The sequence below is a fragment of the Coturnix japonica genome, unplaced genomic scaffold (assembly GCF_054131305.1).
Source record: "Coturnix japonica strain WE unplaced genomic scaffold, WE-NBRP24 Scf084, whole genome shotgun sequence".
NCBI lineage: Eukaryota > Metazoa > Chordata > Aves > Galliformes > Phasianidae > Coturnix > Coturnix japonica.
Window position 1 is genome coordinate 387,044 of NW_028188987.1, and position 16,609 is coordinate 403,652.

Below are 16,609 nucleotides of genomic sequence, written 5' to 3' on the forward strand. Positions count from 1 at the left end.
CCCGAAATCTATTAAATAACCCGTTAAATATCGACCAAAAATAGGGCAGGATTTTGGGTTGAATTTGAAGGGATTTGGTTAATTCCTATTATTACCTATAGGCCGTGTTGTTGGCCGGGGTCTGTAGGGGGAGGATGAAGCCGCCGCGGACGTGGAGGTTGATACGATCCAATGGAGTCGCCAAATCTCTGTATTCTCCCCCAAAACCGACGTATTCCCCCTATTTTTGGGTAGAAAAACCAGAAAATACGTTAAATTTATGCAAATTTTATGCGATATTCATGTTTTTCGGTGCCGCCTGTTGTTTTAATAGATATAGGCCACGTTTTCGAAGCAAAATGGGATATTAGGAGGAATTCATCGTAAATTTATGAATTTACACCAAAAAGCTGATTTTCTTGTCTTATTTTTGGGATAAAAAACCCAAAATTGCGTAAATTATTCTATCAATTAACATAATATTATGTAATATTAACGAAACCGGAGCTTGGCGTCATTAAGATTGGGAAATACTCTGTATTTTCACACCTATATTTGAACCAAACATCATATTTTTCAACAGACCCCAAAATTCACTGTTTTTACCCCAAAAATAGGGGGAAAAAGGGAAAAAAGAGTCAAAAATATTAATTATTTTGTAGGCTTAATGAATTATATTGAATATGAAGAAAAATGGCATCTTTAAGCCCCAAAATCGCTCTGTTTTTTCACAACAAAACCTGAAATTCTGATGAAAATAGGTAAAAATGTGAATTTTACCCCAAAATTTATATTATTTTTTTGCTGGGGAGGGAGAAATTTTGTCTTAAATTTCACAAATTCCATCAATTTTATTAAGAAATCGTATTAATAAAGTTGGTGTCGCCCCTTTGGAAATCACTCCGTGTTTCGCTAAAAAGACCTAAAATTCACCTAAAAATAGGTAAAAACATGAATTCTCACCCAAAACAGCCGTTCTGACCCAAAACCCACGTTCTCACCCCGTTTTGGGGCAAAAAAAGCCATAATTGGTTCATTAAACGAAGCGGATTCGTTTCAGCGTTAAACAGGTTCATCTCAGCGCTAACGGCGCCATATTTTCACTAAAAAACCCCAAATTTGGATGAATTCACCCCAAAAATTCAGTCTCGAAAGGGCCATATTTACATCTTAATTAATACCTGAAGTTAATTAGGGAAGAGCTGTTAATTACGTTAATTACTCACTGTGTAATAATTATACCAGCGGGCGTTCGGGAAATACGCATTGACCGTCACAGCGCCCTGAAATTAACCAATTTTGCCATAATTAACACCAAAAATACCCCCCTTAATTCTCATAAAATAACATCGAAACTCACCCTAAAATCCTGTAATTAACCATTTTTGCCTTAATTATCACCAAAAAATCCCTTTTTTCTCATAAAATATCATTCAAACTCCCTCAAATATGAATTTTTTGTTAATTTCTACCTGAAATTAACCATTTTTGACTGAATTATCACCAAAAAACCTTAATTCTCATAAAATATGAATATTTTCATTAATTTCTACCTGAAATTAGCCATTTTTGACTTAATTATCCCCAAAAAAACTTAATTCTCATAAAATATGAATATTTTCATTAATTTCTACCTGAAATTAACCATTTTTGTCTTAATTATCCCCAAAAAACCTCAATTCTCATAAAATATGAATATTTTCACTAATTTCTACCTGAAATTAACCATTTTTGCCTTAATTATCACCAAAAAACCTTAATTCTCATAAAATATGAATATTTTCATTAATTTCTACCTGTAATTAACCAATTTTGCCTTAATTATCCCCAAAAACCCCTTAATTCTCATAAAACATCCAAACTCCCCCTCAAATATTCACATTTTCATTATTTCCCAATATTTCCCCTTTTTACCCCAAAATTTACCATTTTTACCTTATCTAACACGGGGCTGATAAGCAGCGCTGGCCCCCATAGAAACTGCTTATAAATTTCCCACGTTGTTTTATCATCCACAAACCTGAAATGGCAAAAAACAGAGGCTTCGTTTTGGGTTGAAATTCACCATTTTTGGTCAAATTGGGATATTTCCTCATTAGGGCTTTAATTTCCTTTCATTAAAAGAACTTTAATAACGTATAATAACCATAATCCCAAATCATCCATATTTAACCACAAAATCTACACCATAATCCCAAATCATCCATATTTAACCCCAAAATCATCCACATTTAACCCAAAATCCTCCACATTTAACCCAAAATCTATCCTTGAACCCCAAATCTATCCCATAATCCCAAATCATCCCCGTTTCACCCCAAAATCCACCCTCAACCTGCAAACCCCCATTGGAACCCCCATCCCACCCCTATTTAATGAGATTTTGGGTCGAAAAACAGTGTTTTTGGGTCCTTACTCATGTAATCTACGCCATAATCCCAAATCATCCACATTCAACCCCAAATCATCCCTATTTCACCCCAAAATCCACCCTCAAACCCCCAAATCCCCATTGCCACCCCCATCCCACCCCTATTTAATGAGGTTTTGGGGGGATCACGCAGTAGATTTTGGGTCAAAAAACAGTGTTTTGGGTCCTTACTCATGTAATCTATGCCATAATCCCAAATCATCCACATTTAACCCCAAATCATCTCCATTTCACCCCAAAATCCACCCTCAAACCCCAAACCCCCATTGCCACCCCCACCCCACCCCAATTATGATTATTTTAGGACCATGCAGTGGATTTTGGGTCAAAAAACGGTATTTTTGGGTCCTTACTCGTGTAATCTACGCCATAATCCCAAATCATCCACATTCGACCCCAAATCATCCCTATTTCACCCCAAAATCCACTCTCAAACCCCCAAATCCCCATTGCCACCCCCATCCCACCCCTATTTAATGAGGTTTTGGGGGGATCACGCAGCAGATTTTGAGTCAAAAAACGGCGTTTTCAGGTCCTTACTCATGCAATCTACGCCATAATCCCAAATCATCCACATTCGACCCCAAATCATCCCCATTTCACCCCAAAATTCCTCCTCAAACCCCATTGGAACCCCCACCCCACTCCAATTATAATGATTATTTTAGGATCACACCGTGAATTTTGGGTCAAAAAATGTCGTTTTTGGGTCCTTACTCGTGTAATCTATGCCATAATCCCAAATCATCCACATTCGACCCCAAATCATCCCCATTTCACCCCAAAATCCACCCTCAAACCCCAAATCCCCATTGGAACCCCCATCCCACCCCTATTTAATGAGGTTTTTGGGGATCACGCAGCAGATTTTGGGTCAAAAAACATCATTTTTGGGTCCTTACTCATGCAATCTATGCCATAATCCCAAATCATCCCCATTTAACCCCAAATCATCAACATTTCACCCCAAAATCCACCCTCAAACCCCCAAATCCTCATTGGAACCCCCATCCCACCCCTATTTAATGAGGTTTTTGGGGATCACGCAGCAGATTTTGGGTCAAAAAATGGCGTTTTTGGGTCCTTACTAGTGTAATCTATGCCATAATCCCAAATCATCCACATTCGATCCCAAATCATCCCCATTTCACCCCAAAATCCACCCTCAAACCCCCAAATCCCCATTGCCACCCCCATCCCACCCCTATTTAATGAGGTTTTGGGGGGATCACACAGTGAATTTTGGGTCAAAAAATGGCGTTTTTGGGTCCATACTCGTGCAATCTATGCCATAATCCCAAATCATCCACATTTAACCCCAAATCATCCCCATTTCACCCCAAAATTCCTCCTCAACCCCAAACTCCCATTGCCACCCCCATCCCACCCCTATTTAATGAGGTTTTTGGGGGATCACACAGTAGATTTTGGGTCAAAAAATGGCATTTTTGGGTCCTTACTCATGTAATCTACGCCATAATCCCAAATCATCCCCAATAACCCCAAATCATCAAGATTTCACCCCAAAATCCACCCTCAAACCCCAAATCCCCATTCGAACCTCCACCCCACCCCTATTATGATTATTTTAGGACCATGCAGCGGATTTTGGGTCAAAAAACGGCGTTTTTGGGTCCTTACTCATGTAATCTACACCATAATCCCAAATCATCCCCATTTAACCCCAAATCATCAACATTTCACCCCAAAATCCACCCTCAACCCCCAAATCCCCATTGCCACCCCCATCCCACCCCTATTTAATGAGGTTTTGGGGGGATCACGCAGCAGATTTTGGGTTAAAAAACAGCATTTTTGGGGTCCTTACTCATGTAATCTACGCCACAATCCCAAATCATCCACATTTAACCCCAAATCATCCCCATTTCACCCCAAAATTCCTCCTCAAACCCCATTGGAAACCCCACCCCACCCCTATTATAATGATTATTTTAGGATCACACAGTGAATTTTGGGTCAAAAAATGGCATTTTTGGGTCCTTACTCGTGTAATCTACACCATAATCCCAAATCATCCACATTCTACCCCAAATCATCCCCATTTCACCCCAAAATCCACCCTCAAACCCCAAATCCCCATTGGAACCCCCATCCCACCCCTATTTAATGAGGTTATGGGGGGATCACGCAGCAGATTTTGGGTCAAAAAACGGCGTTTTTGGGTCCTTACTCGTGTAATCTACGCCATAATCCCAAATCATCCACATTCGTCCCCAAATCATCACTATTTCACCCCAAAATTCCTCCTCAACCCCAAACGCCCATTGCCACCCCCATCCCACCCCTATTTAATGAGGTTTTGGGGGGATCACGCAGGAGATTTTGGGTCAAAAAACGGTGTTTTTGGGTCCTTACTCGTGTAATCTACGCCATAATCTCAAATCATCCACATTCGACCCCAAATCATCCCTATTTCACCCCAAAATTCCTCCTCAACCCGCAAATCCCCATTGCCACCCCCACCCCACCCCTATTATGATTATTTTAGGATTATGCAGTGGATTTTGGGTCAAAAAACGGTATTTTGGGGTCCTTACTCGTGTAATCTACGCCATAATCCCAAATCATCCGCATTCGACCCCAAATCATCCCCATTTCACCCCAAAATTCCTCCTCAACCCGCAAATCCCCATTGGAATCCCCATCCCACCCCTATTTAATGAGGTTTTGGGGGGATCACGCAGCAGATTTTGGGTCAAAAAATGGCATTTTTGGGTCCTTACTCATGTAATCTACGCCATAATCCCAAATCATCCACATTCGACCCCAAATCATCCCCATTTCACCCCAAAATTCCTCCTCAAACCCCCAAACTCCCATTGCCACCCCCACCCCACCCCTATTATGATTATTTTAGGACCATGCAGTGGATTTTGGGTCAAAAAACGGCGTTTTTGGGTCCTTACTCATGCAATCTACGCCATAATCCCAAATCATCCCCATTTCACCCCAAAATTCCTCCTCAAACCCCATTGGAACCCCCAACCAACTCCAATTATAATGATTTTTTTATGACCACGCAGCAAATTTTGGGTCAAAAAACGTCATTTTTGGGTCCTTACTCATGTAGCAGCGGGCGCACGACGGTGCTGCCATAGGCCGAGGCCTGGAACATTAATGTATAGAGATACGGCAATAATGTATAGCGAACATTCAATACGTCCCTGGATATAGATTCAAAGGTGGAGTTCCAGGCCACGGGGTCCTGTCTCTGTTTTGGGGAAAAAAAGTGAAGATTTGGTTAAAATTTGCCCATTTTTTCATGTTTTTATGTGGTTTTTTATTATCCTGAATGTGGTTTAATTTGGTGTCGGATATGGTTAAATTTGCCTGAAAATGGTAAAAATCAGAAGAAATTCCTCAAAATGCATTAAAATAGGGAGGAATTTAGTGTCTTTGGGGGGGGGGGAGGGAAGAAAAAGACTCAGAATGGGGGGAAAAAGTAAAGATTTGGTTAAAATTTGCCCAATTTTTCATGCTTTTGATGCGTTTTTTTATCATCTTGAAATGGTTTAATTTGGTGGCGGACGTGGTTAAATTTGCCTCAAAATGGTGAAAAATAGGAAGAAATTCAGAGTCTTTGGGGGGGGGGGGAAGAAAAAGACTCAGAATGGGGGGAAAAGATATAGAATTCGTTAAAATTTGCCCATTTTTTCATGTTTTTGACGTGGGTTTTTATCATCATTCTGAAAGTGGTTTAATTTGGTGGCGGTTGTCGTTAAATTTGCCTAAATTTGCCTCAAAATGCATTAAAAAAGGGAGGAATTCAAAGTCTTTGAGGGGGGAAGGATAAAGAGACTCTGTTTTGGGGGGAAAAAGTGAAGATTTGGTTAAAATTTGCCCAATTTTTCATGCTTTTAATGTGGTTTTTTATCATCTTGAAATGGTTTAATTTGGTGGCGGTTGTCGTTAAATTTGCCTAAATTTGCCTCAAAATGCATTAAAAAAGGGAGGAATTCAGAGTCTTTGAGGGGGGGAAGGGATAAAGAGACTCTGGATTGGGGGAAAAAAGTGAAGATTTGGTTAAAATTTGCCCATTTTTTCATGTTTTTACATGGTTTTTATCATCATTCTGAAAGTGGTTTAATTTGATGGCGGCTGTCGTTAAATTTGCCTAAATTTGCCTCAAAATGCATTAAAAAAGGGAGGAATTCAGAGTCTTCAAGGGGGGGAAGGGATAAAGAGACTCTGAATTGGGGGAAAAAGATCAAGAATTGGTTAAAATTTGCCCATTTCTTCATGTTTTTAATGTGGTTTTTTATCATCTTGAAATGGTTTAATTTGGTGGCGGTTGTCGTTAAATTTGCCTAAATTTGCCTCAAAATGCATTAAAAAAGGGAGGAATTCAAAGTCTTTGAGGGGGGGAAGGGATAAAGAGACTCTGAATTGGGGGAAAAAGATCAAGAATTGGTTAAAATTTGCCCATTTCTTCATGTTTTTACATGGTTTTTATCGTCATTCTGAAAGTGCTTTAATTTGGTGGCGGCTGTCATTAAATTTGCCTAAATTTGCCTCAAAATGCATTAAAAAAGGGAGGAATTCAGAGTCTTCAAGGGGGGGGGAAGGGATAAAGAGACTCTGAATTGGGGGAAAAAGATCAAGAATTGGTTAAAATTTGCCCATTTCTTCATGTTTTTGATGTGGTTTTTTATCATCTTGAAATGGTTTAATTTGGTGGCGGCTGTCGTTAAATTTGCCTAAATTTGCCTCAAAATGCATTAAAAAAGGGAGGAATTCAAAGTCTTTAAGGGAGGAGGGGATAAATAGACTCTGTTTTGGGGGAAAAAATTAAAGATTTGGTTAAAATTTGCCCATTTCTTCATGTTTTTACATGGTTTTTATCGTCATTCTGAAAGTGGTTTAATTTGGTGGCGGTTGTCGTTAAATTTGCCTAAATTTGCCTCAAAATGCATTAAAAAAGGGAGGAATTCAGAGTCTTTAAGGGGGGGAAGGGATAAAGAGACTCTGAATTGGGGGGAAAAGATGAAGAATTGGTTAAAATTTGCCCATTTTTTCATGTTTTTATGTGGTTTTTTATTATCCTGAATGTGGTTTAATTTGGTGGCGGCTGTCGTTAAATTTGCCTAAATTTGCCTCAAAATGCATTAAAAAAGGGAGGAATTCAGAGTCTTCAAGGGGGGGAAGGGATAAAGAGACTCTGAATTGGTGGAAAAAAGTAAAGATTTGGTTAAAATTTGCCCATTTCTTCATGTTTTTGATGTGGTTTTTTATCATCTTGAAATGGTTTAATTTGGTGGCGGACGTGGTTAAATTTGCCTAAATTTGCCTCAAAATGCATTAAAAAAGGGAGGAATTCAAAGTCTTTGAGGGGGGGGAAAGATAAAGAGACTCTGTTTTGGGGGGAAAAAGTGAAGATTTGGTTAAAATTTGCCCAATTTTTCATGCTTTTAATGTGGTTTTTTATCATCTTGAAATGGTTTAATTTGGTGGCGGACGTGGTTAAATTTGCCTCAAAATGGTGAAAAATAGGAAGAAATTCAGAGTCTTTGGGGGGGGGGGGGAAGAAAAAGACTCTGGATTGGGGGAAAAAAGTGAAGATTTGGTTAAAATTTGCCCAATTTTTCATGCTTTTGATGTGGTTTTTTATCATCTTGAAATGGTTTCATTTGGTGGCGGATATGGTAAAATTTGCCTAAAAATGGTAAAAATCAGAAGAAATTCCTCAAAATGCATTAAAATAGGGAGGAATTCGGTGTCTTTAAGGGGGGGAGGGGATAAATAGACTCTGTTTTGAGGGGAAAAAGTGAAGAATTGGTTAAAATTTGCCCAATTTTTCATGCTTTTGATGCGGTTTTTTATCATCTTGAAATGGTTTAATTTGGTGGCGGACGTGGTTAAATTTGCCTCAAAATGGTGAAAAATAGGAAGAAATTCAGAGTCTTTGGGGGGGGGGGGGGGGAGAAAAAGACTCAGAATGGGGGAAAAAATGAAGATTTGGTTAAAATTTGCCCATTTTTTCATGCTTTTGATGTGGTTTTTTATCATCTTGAAATGGTTTAATTTGGTGGCGGCTGTCGTTAAATTTGCCTAAATTTGCCTCAAAATGCATTAAAAAAAGGGAGGAATTCAGAGTCTTTAAGGAGGGGAAAGGATAAATAGACTCTGTTTTGGGGGAAAAAGTAAAGATTTGGTTAAAATTTGCCCATTTCTTCACGTTTTTACATGGTTTTTATCGTCATTCTGAAAGTGGTTTAATTTGGTGGCGGTTGTCGTTAAATTTGCCTAAATTTGCTTCAAAATGCATTAAAAAGGGAGGAATTCAGAGTCTTTAAGGGGGGGAAGGGATAAAGAGACTCTGAATTGGGGGAAAAAAGTGAAGATTTGGTCAAAATTTGCCCAGTTTTTCATGCTTTTGATGTGGTTTTTGGTCATCTTGAAATGGTTTAATTTGGTGGCGGACGTGGTTAAATTTGCCTCAAAATGGTGAAAAATAGGAAGAAATTCAGAGTCTTTGGGGGGGGGGGGAAGAAAAAGACTCAGAATGGGGGGAAAAGATCAAGAATTGGTTAAAATTTGCGCATTTCTTCATGTTTTTACATGGTTTTTATCGTCATTCTGAAAGTGGTTTAATTTGGTGGCGGTTGTCGTTAAATTTGCCTAAATTTGCCTCAAAATGCATTAAAAAAGGGAGGAATTCAAAGTCTTTGAGGGGGAAGGGGATAAAGAGACTCTGAATTGGGGGAAAAAAGTAAAGATTTGGTTAAAATTTGCCCATTTCTTCATGTTTTTGATGTGTTTTTTTATCATCTTGAAATGGTTTAATTTGGTGGCGGCTGTCGTTAAATTTGCCTAAATTTGCCTCAAAATGCATTAAAAAAGGGAGGAATTCAAAGTCTTTAATGGGGAGGGGATAAAGAGACTCTGAATTGGGGGAAAAAGATCAAGAATTGGTTAAAATTTGCCCATTTTTTCATGTTTTTGATGTGGGTTTTTATCAGTCTGAAAGTGGTTTGATTTGGTGGCAGTTGTTGTTAAATTTGCCTAAATTTGCCTCAAAATGCATTAAAAAAGGGAGGAATTCAAAGTCTTTGAGGGGGGAGGGGATAAAGAGACTCTGAATTGGGGGAAAAAGATGAAGAATTGGTTAAAATTTGCCCATTTCTTCATGTTTTTATGTGGTTTTTTATTATCTTGAATGTGGTTTAATTTGGTGGCGGCTGTCATTAAATTTGCCTAAATTTGCCTCAAAATGCATTAAAAAAGGGAGGAATTCAGAGTCTTCAAGGGGGGGGAAGGGATAAATAGACTCTGAATTGGGGGAAAAATGTAAAGATTTGGTTAAAATTTGCCCATTTCTTCATGTTTTTGATGTGGTTTTTTATCATCTTGAAATGGTTTAATTTGGTGGCGGCTGTCATTAAATTTGCCTAAATTTGCCTCAAAATGCATTAAAAAAGGGAGGAATTCAAAGTCTTTAAGGGGGGGAAGGGATAAAGAGACTCTGAATTGGGGGAAAAAAGTAAAGATTTGGTTAAAATTTTCCCATTTTTTCATGTTTTTGATGTGGGTTTTTATCAGTCTGAAATGGTTTAATTTGGTGGCGGTTGTCGTTAAATTTGCCTAAATTTGCCTCAAAATGCATTAAAAAAGGGAGGAATTCAGAGTCTTTAAGGGAGGAGGGGATAAATAGACTCTGTTTTAAGGGAAAAAATTAAAGATTTGGTTAAAATTTGCCCATTTCTTCATTTTTTTACCTTATTTCCGATCCCATTGTGGTTCCTTGAGAAGGGGTAGAAGGCGCCCAACTGCATCCAACGGGCACAGAGCTCGTACTCGGAATCAGAGAAAAACCCACAAATATCCGCTCCGGTCTGAAAAAATACCATAAAAATCATTAATTTTATGGCCAAAATCCTTTAATTCAATGCATGGCCAAAATCCCATAGAAATACATTAATTTAATGGCCAAAATCCCATAGAAATCCTTTAATTTAATGGCCAAAATCCCATAGAAATACATTAATTTAGTGGCCAAAATCCCATAGAAATCCTTTAATTTAATGGCCAAAATCCCATAGAAATACATTAATTTAATGGCCAAAATCCCATAGAAATCCATTAATTTAATGACCAAAATCCCATAGAAATCTCTTAATTTAATGGCCAAAATCCCATAGAAATCCATTAATTCAATGAATGACCCAAATCCTTTAATTCTATAACCAAAATCCCATAGAAATCCTATAAATCAAACTGGGATGAAGCACTTACGTAGGATACCCCAAAGAGGCTGAACTCCATCATTCCTGCAAGAATAAGAGAATTTAGGGTTTTTGGCTGCGAAATATTTGGTATTTTCAACAGTGAGACGATAAAATTCGGTATTTTCAGCCCCAAAATGAGATTTGATGTTGGTATTTTCAACAGCGAGATGATAAAATTCGGTACTTTTAGCCCCAAAATGAGATTTGATGCTGGTATTTTCAATGGGGAGATGATAAAATTTAGTATTTTCAACCCCAAAATGAGATTTGATGTTGGTATTTTCAACAGCGAGACGATAAAATTCGGTATTTTCAGCCCAAAAATGTGATTTGATGTTGGTATTTTCAACAGTGAGATGATAAAATTTGGTATTTTCAGCCCAAAAATGAGATTTGATGTTCGTATTTTCAACAGCGAGACGATAAGATTCGGTATTTTCAGCCCAAAAATGTGATTTGATGTTGGTATTTTCAACAGTGAGATGATAAAATTTGGTATTTTCAGCCCCAAAATGAGATTTGATGTTGGTATTTTCAACAGCGAGATGATAAAATTTGGTATTTTCAGCCCCAAAATGAGATTTAATGTTGGTATTTTCAACAGCGAGATGATAAAATTTGGTATTTTCAGCCCCAAAATGAGATTTAATGTTGGTATTTTCAACAGTGAGATGATAAAATTTGGTATTTTCAGCCCAAAAATGAGATTTGATGTTGGTATTTTCAATGGTGAGATGATAAAATTTGGTATTTTCAGCCCCAAAATGTGATTTGATGTTGGTATTTTCAACAGTGAGATGATAAAATTTGGTATTTTCAGCCCCAAAATGAGATTTGATGTTGGTATTTTCAACAGTGAGATGATAAAATTTGGTATTTTCAGCCCCAAAATGAGATTTGATGTTGGTATTTTCAACAGCGAGACGATAAAATTTGGTATTTTCAGCCCCAAAATGAGATTTAATGTTGGTATTTTCAATGATAAGAAGATAAAATTTGGTATTTTCAGCCCCAAAATGAGATTTAATGTTGGTATTTTCAATGGTGAGATGATAAATTTCGGTATTTTCAGCCCCAAAATGAGATTTAATGTTGGTATTTTCAACAGTGAGATGATAAAATTTGGTATTTTCAGCCCCAAAATGAGATTTGATGTTGGTATTTTCAAGGGTGAGACGATAAAATTTGGTATTTTCAGCCCCAAAATGAGATTTAATGTTGGTATTTTCAACAGCGAGATGATAAAATTTGGTATTTTCAGCCCCAAAATGAGATTTAATGTTGGTATTTTCAATTATGAGATGATAAAATTTGGTATTTTCAGACCCAAAATGAGATTTGATGTTGGTATTTTCAACAGTGAGACGATAAAATTCGGTATTTTCAGCCCAAAATGAGATTTAATGTTGGTATTTTCAACAGTGAGATGATAAAATTTTGTATTTTCAGCCCCAAAATGGCATTTGATGTTGGTATTTTCAACAGTGAGATGATAAAATTTGGACTTGATTTTGGGGCAAGAAAGGAAGGAAATGGGTCAAGAAGGATCTGGCCATCGTCATTGAAGCAATGGGGATCCCATATGTTGAAATGGATGTGATTTTGGGGCAAGAAAAGGAGGAAATGGGTCAAGAAGGATCCGGCCATCGTCATTGAAGCAATGGGGATCCCATATGTTGAAATGGATGTGATTTTGGGGCAAGAAAGGAAGGAAATGGGTCAAGAAGGATCCGGCCATCGTCATTGAAGCAATGGGGATCCCATGTGTTGAAATGGATGTGATTTTGGGGCAAAAAAGGAAGGAAATGGGTCAAGAAGGATCCGGCCTTCGATCTTCAAGCAATGAGGATCCCATATGTGAAAATGATGTGATTTTGGGGCAAGAAAGGAAGGAAATGGGTCAAGAAGGATCCGGCCATCGTCATTGAAGTAATGGGATCCTATATGTTGAAATGGATGTGATTTTGGGGCAAAAAAAGAAGGAAATGGGTCAGGAAGGATCCGGCCTTCGATCTTCAAGCAATGGGGATCCCATACATTGAAAAGGACGTGATTTTGGGGCAAAAAACGTGGGTCAAGAGGGATCTGTCCATCCTCATCGAAGTAATGGGTTGAAAGGATGTGATTTTTGGGCTGAAAACGCGTGTTTTTGGGATCTCCGTCGACTCACCAATGATAGATTTGTACAACTGGTCCCACGCCGCCGTGTTGTCCCCCAACCAATGTCCGGCCCATTGCCCACTTGTGGGGTACGTCGAGCGCGTGATGACGATCCCCCTCTCCTTCGTGATCCTCCTCAACGCACTGGGGTTGGGTTTGGGGTCAAAAATGATCATCAGGACTCAGTTTTTGGGGTGAAAAAGTGGAAAAGAAGTAAAAAATAAGACTTACTCTAAGGTAGGTTTGGTTTGGGACCATCCGTAGAGGTTATGGACGTCGTAATGGCGGCGCTCGCTGCCGTCGGCCATAATATGGACGCCCTCCATGCAAAGGGTTTTGTAGGCCAGGCCGTCTTCTCTGTTCCCCAATTCTGTGGGAAATGGGGTGAAAATACAGAGATTTCAACCCAAAAAATGACTCGGAAATGTTACTTTTTTGGTTGGTATCGCCTACGTTGGGGTTGGCTTCCTTTGGCCTTAATAAAGACTATGGGGTCTCTAGGCCATAATCAAGACTATGGGGTCTCTAGGCCATAATAGAGACTATGGGGTCTCTTGCTTTAGGTGTGAAAACACACAGATTTCAACCCAAAAAATGACTTGGAAATGTTACTTTTTTGGTTGGCATCGCCTACGTTGGGGTTGGCCATCATAACGACTATGGGGTCTCTTGTTTTAGGCCATAATAAGGACTATGGGGTCTCTAGGCCATAATCAAGACTATGGGGTCTCTTGTTTTAGGTGTGAAAACACATGGATTTCAACCCAAAAAATGACTTGGAAATGTTACTTTTTTGGTTGGCATCGCCTACGTTGGGGTTGGCCATCATAACGACTATGGGGTCTCTTGTTTTAGGCCTTAATAAAGACTATGGGGTCTCTAGGCCATAATAAAGACTATGGGGTCTCTTGTTTTAGGTGTGAAAACACACAGATTTCAACCCAAAAAATGACTCGGAAATGTTACTTTTTTGGTTGGCATCGCCTACGTTGGGGTCGGCCATCATAACGACTATGGGGTCTCTTGTTTTAGGCCATAATAAGGACTATGGGGTCTCTAGGCCATAATAGAGACTATGGGGTCTCTTGTTTTAGGTGTGAAAACACACAGATTTCAACCCAAAAATTGACTCGGAAATGTTACTTTTTTGGTTGGCATCTCCTACATTGGGGTTGGCCATCATAACGACTATGGGGTCTCTAGGCCATAATAGAGACTATAGGGTCTCTAGGCCATAATCAAGACTATGGGGTCTGTTGTTTTAGGTGTGAAAACACACGGATTTCAACCCAAAAAATGACTCGGAAATGTTACTTTTTTGGTTGGCATCGCCTACGTTGGGGTTGGCCATCATAACGACTATGGGGTCTCTTGTTTTAGGCCATAATAGAAACAATGGGGTCTCTAGGCCTTAATAAAGACTATGGGGTCTCTTGTTTTAGTTATGAAAACACACAGATTTCAACCCAAAAATTGACTTGGAAATGTTACTTTTTTGGTTGGCATTGCCTACGTTGGGGTTGGCCATCATAACGATTATGGGGTCTCTTGTTTTAGGCCATAATAAGGACTATGGGGTCTCTAGGCCATAATTAAGACTATGGGGTCTGTTGTTTTAGGTGTGAAAACACATGGATTTCAACCCAAAAAATGACTCGGAAATGTTACTTTTTTGGTTGGCATCGCCTACATTTGGGGTTGGCCATCATAACGACTATGGGGTCTCTAGGCCATAATAAGGACTATGGGGTCTCTAGGCCATAATAAAGACTATGGGGTCTGTTGTTTTAGGTGTGAAAACACAGATTTCAACCCAAAAAATGACTCGGAAATGTTACTTTTTTGGTTGGCATCGCCTACGTTGGAGTTGGCCATCATAACGACTATGGGGTCTCTTGTTTTAGGCCATAATCAAGACTATGGGGTCTCTAGGCCATAATAGAGACTATGGGGTCTCTTGTTTTAGGTGTGAAAACACAGATTTCAACCCAAAAAATGACTCGGAAATGTTACTTTTTTGGTTGGCATCGCCTACGTTGGGGTTGGCCATTATAACGATTATGGGGTCTCTTGTTTAAGGCCATAATAAGGACTATGGGGTCTCTAGGCCATAATAGAGACTATGGGGTCTGTTGTTTTAGGTGTGAAAAAACACAGATTTCAACCCAAAAAATGACTCGGAAATGTTACTTTTTTGGTTGGCATCGCCTACATTGGGGTTGGCCATCATAACAACTATGGGGTCTCTTGTTTTAGGCCATAATAAGGACTATGCGGTCTCTAGGCCATAATAAAGACTATGGGGTCTGTTGTTTTAGGTGTGAAAACACAGATTTCAACCCAAAAAATGACTTGGAAATGTTACTTTTTTGTTGGCATCGCCTACATTGGGGTTGGCCATCAGAACGACTATGGGGTCTCTAGGCCATAATAAGGACTATGGGGTCTCTAGGCCATAATCAAGACTATGGGGTCTCTTGTTTTAGGTGTGAAAACACACAGATTTCAACCCAAAAAATGACTTGGAAATGTTACTTTTTTGGTTGGCATCGCCTGCATTGGGGTTGGCCATCATAACGACTATGGGGTCTCTTGTTTTAGGCCATAATAAGGACTATGGGGTCTCTAGGCCATAATAAAGACTATGGGGTCTGTTGTTTTAGGTGTGAAAACACACGGATTTCAACCCAAAAATTGACTCGGAAATGTTACTTTTTCGGTTGGCGTCGTCTTCTTTTGGGTTGGCCATCATAACGACTATGGGGTCTCTTGTTTTAGGCCTTAATAAAGACTATGGGGTCTCTAGGCCATAATCAAGACTATGGGGTCTGTTGTTTTAGGTGTGAAAACACACGGATTTCAACCCAAAAAATGACTCGGAAATGTTACTTTTTTGGTTGGCATCGCCTACATTGGGGTTGGCCATTATAACGACTATGGGGTCTCTTGTTTTAGGCCTTAATAAAGACTATGGGGTCTCTTGTTTTAGGTGTGAAAACACACAGATTTCAACCCAAAAAATGACTCGGAAATGTTACTTTTTTGTTGGCATTGCGTACATTGGGGTTGGCCATCATAACGACTATGGGGTCTCTAGGCCATAATCAAGACTATGGGGTCTCTTGTTTTAGGTGTGAAAAAACACAGATTTCAACCCAAAAAATGACTTGGAAATGTTACTTTTTCGGTTGACAGCCTCTTCTGTTGGGTTGGCCATTATAGCGACTATGGGGTCTCTTGTTTTAGGCCATAATAAGGACTGTGGGGTCTCTAGGCCATAATCAAGACTATGGGGTCTCTTGTTTTAGGTGTGAAAACACAGATTTCAACCCAAAAAATGACTCGGAAATGTTACTTTTTTGGTTGGCATCGCCTACATTGGGGTTGGCCATTATAACGACTATGGGGTCTCTTGTTTTAGGCCATAATCAAGACTATGGGGTCTCTAGGCCATAATAAAGACTATGGGGTCTCTTGTTTTAGGTGTGAAAAAACACAGATTTCAACCCAAAAAATGACTCGGAAATGTTACTTTTTTGGTTGTCAGCCTCTTCTTTTGGGTCGGCCATCATAATGACTATGGGGTCTCTTGTTTTAGGCCATAATAGAGACTATGGGGTCTCTAGGCCATAATAAAGACTATGGGGTCTCTTGTTTTAGTTGTGAAAACACAGATTTCAACCCAAAAAATGACTTGGAAATGTTACTTTTTTGGTTGGCATCGCCTACATTGGGGTTGGCCATCATAACGACTATGGGGTCTCTTGTTTTAGGCCATAATAAGGACTATGGG

The 16,609-nt window shown here is 39.1% G+C and overlaps 1 protein-coding gene across 1 annotated transcript in view; it reads right to left on the minus strand.

The window, feature by feature from the left end:
* The window catches only part of LOC146751491 (maltase-glucoamylase-like), a 63,752-nt gene that overhangs the window by 9,505 nt on the left and 37,638 nt on the right, over nt 1-16,609 (minus strand). The window contains exons 16-23 of the mRNA XM_085534534.1: nt 13,048-13,186; nt 12,827-12,960; nt 10,664-10,698; nt 10,147-10,263; nt 5,494-5,642; nt 1,915-1,999; nt 1,206-1,262; nt 96-220 (exon numbers count right to left, since the gene is read on the minus strand). Of these exons, the coding sequence (XP_085390660.1) occupies nt 96-220; nt 1,206-1,262; nt 1,915-1,999; nt 5,494-5,642; nt 10,147-10,263; nt 10,664-10,698; nt 12,827-12,960; nt 13,048-13,186 (841 nt within the window). The remainder of the gene's footprint in view (nt 1-95; nt 221-1,205; nt 1,263-1,914; nt 2,000-5,493; nt 5,643-10,146; nt 10,264-10,663; nt 10,699-12,826; nt 12,961-13,047; nt 13,187-16,609) is intronic.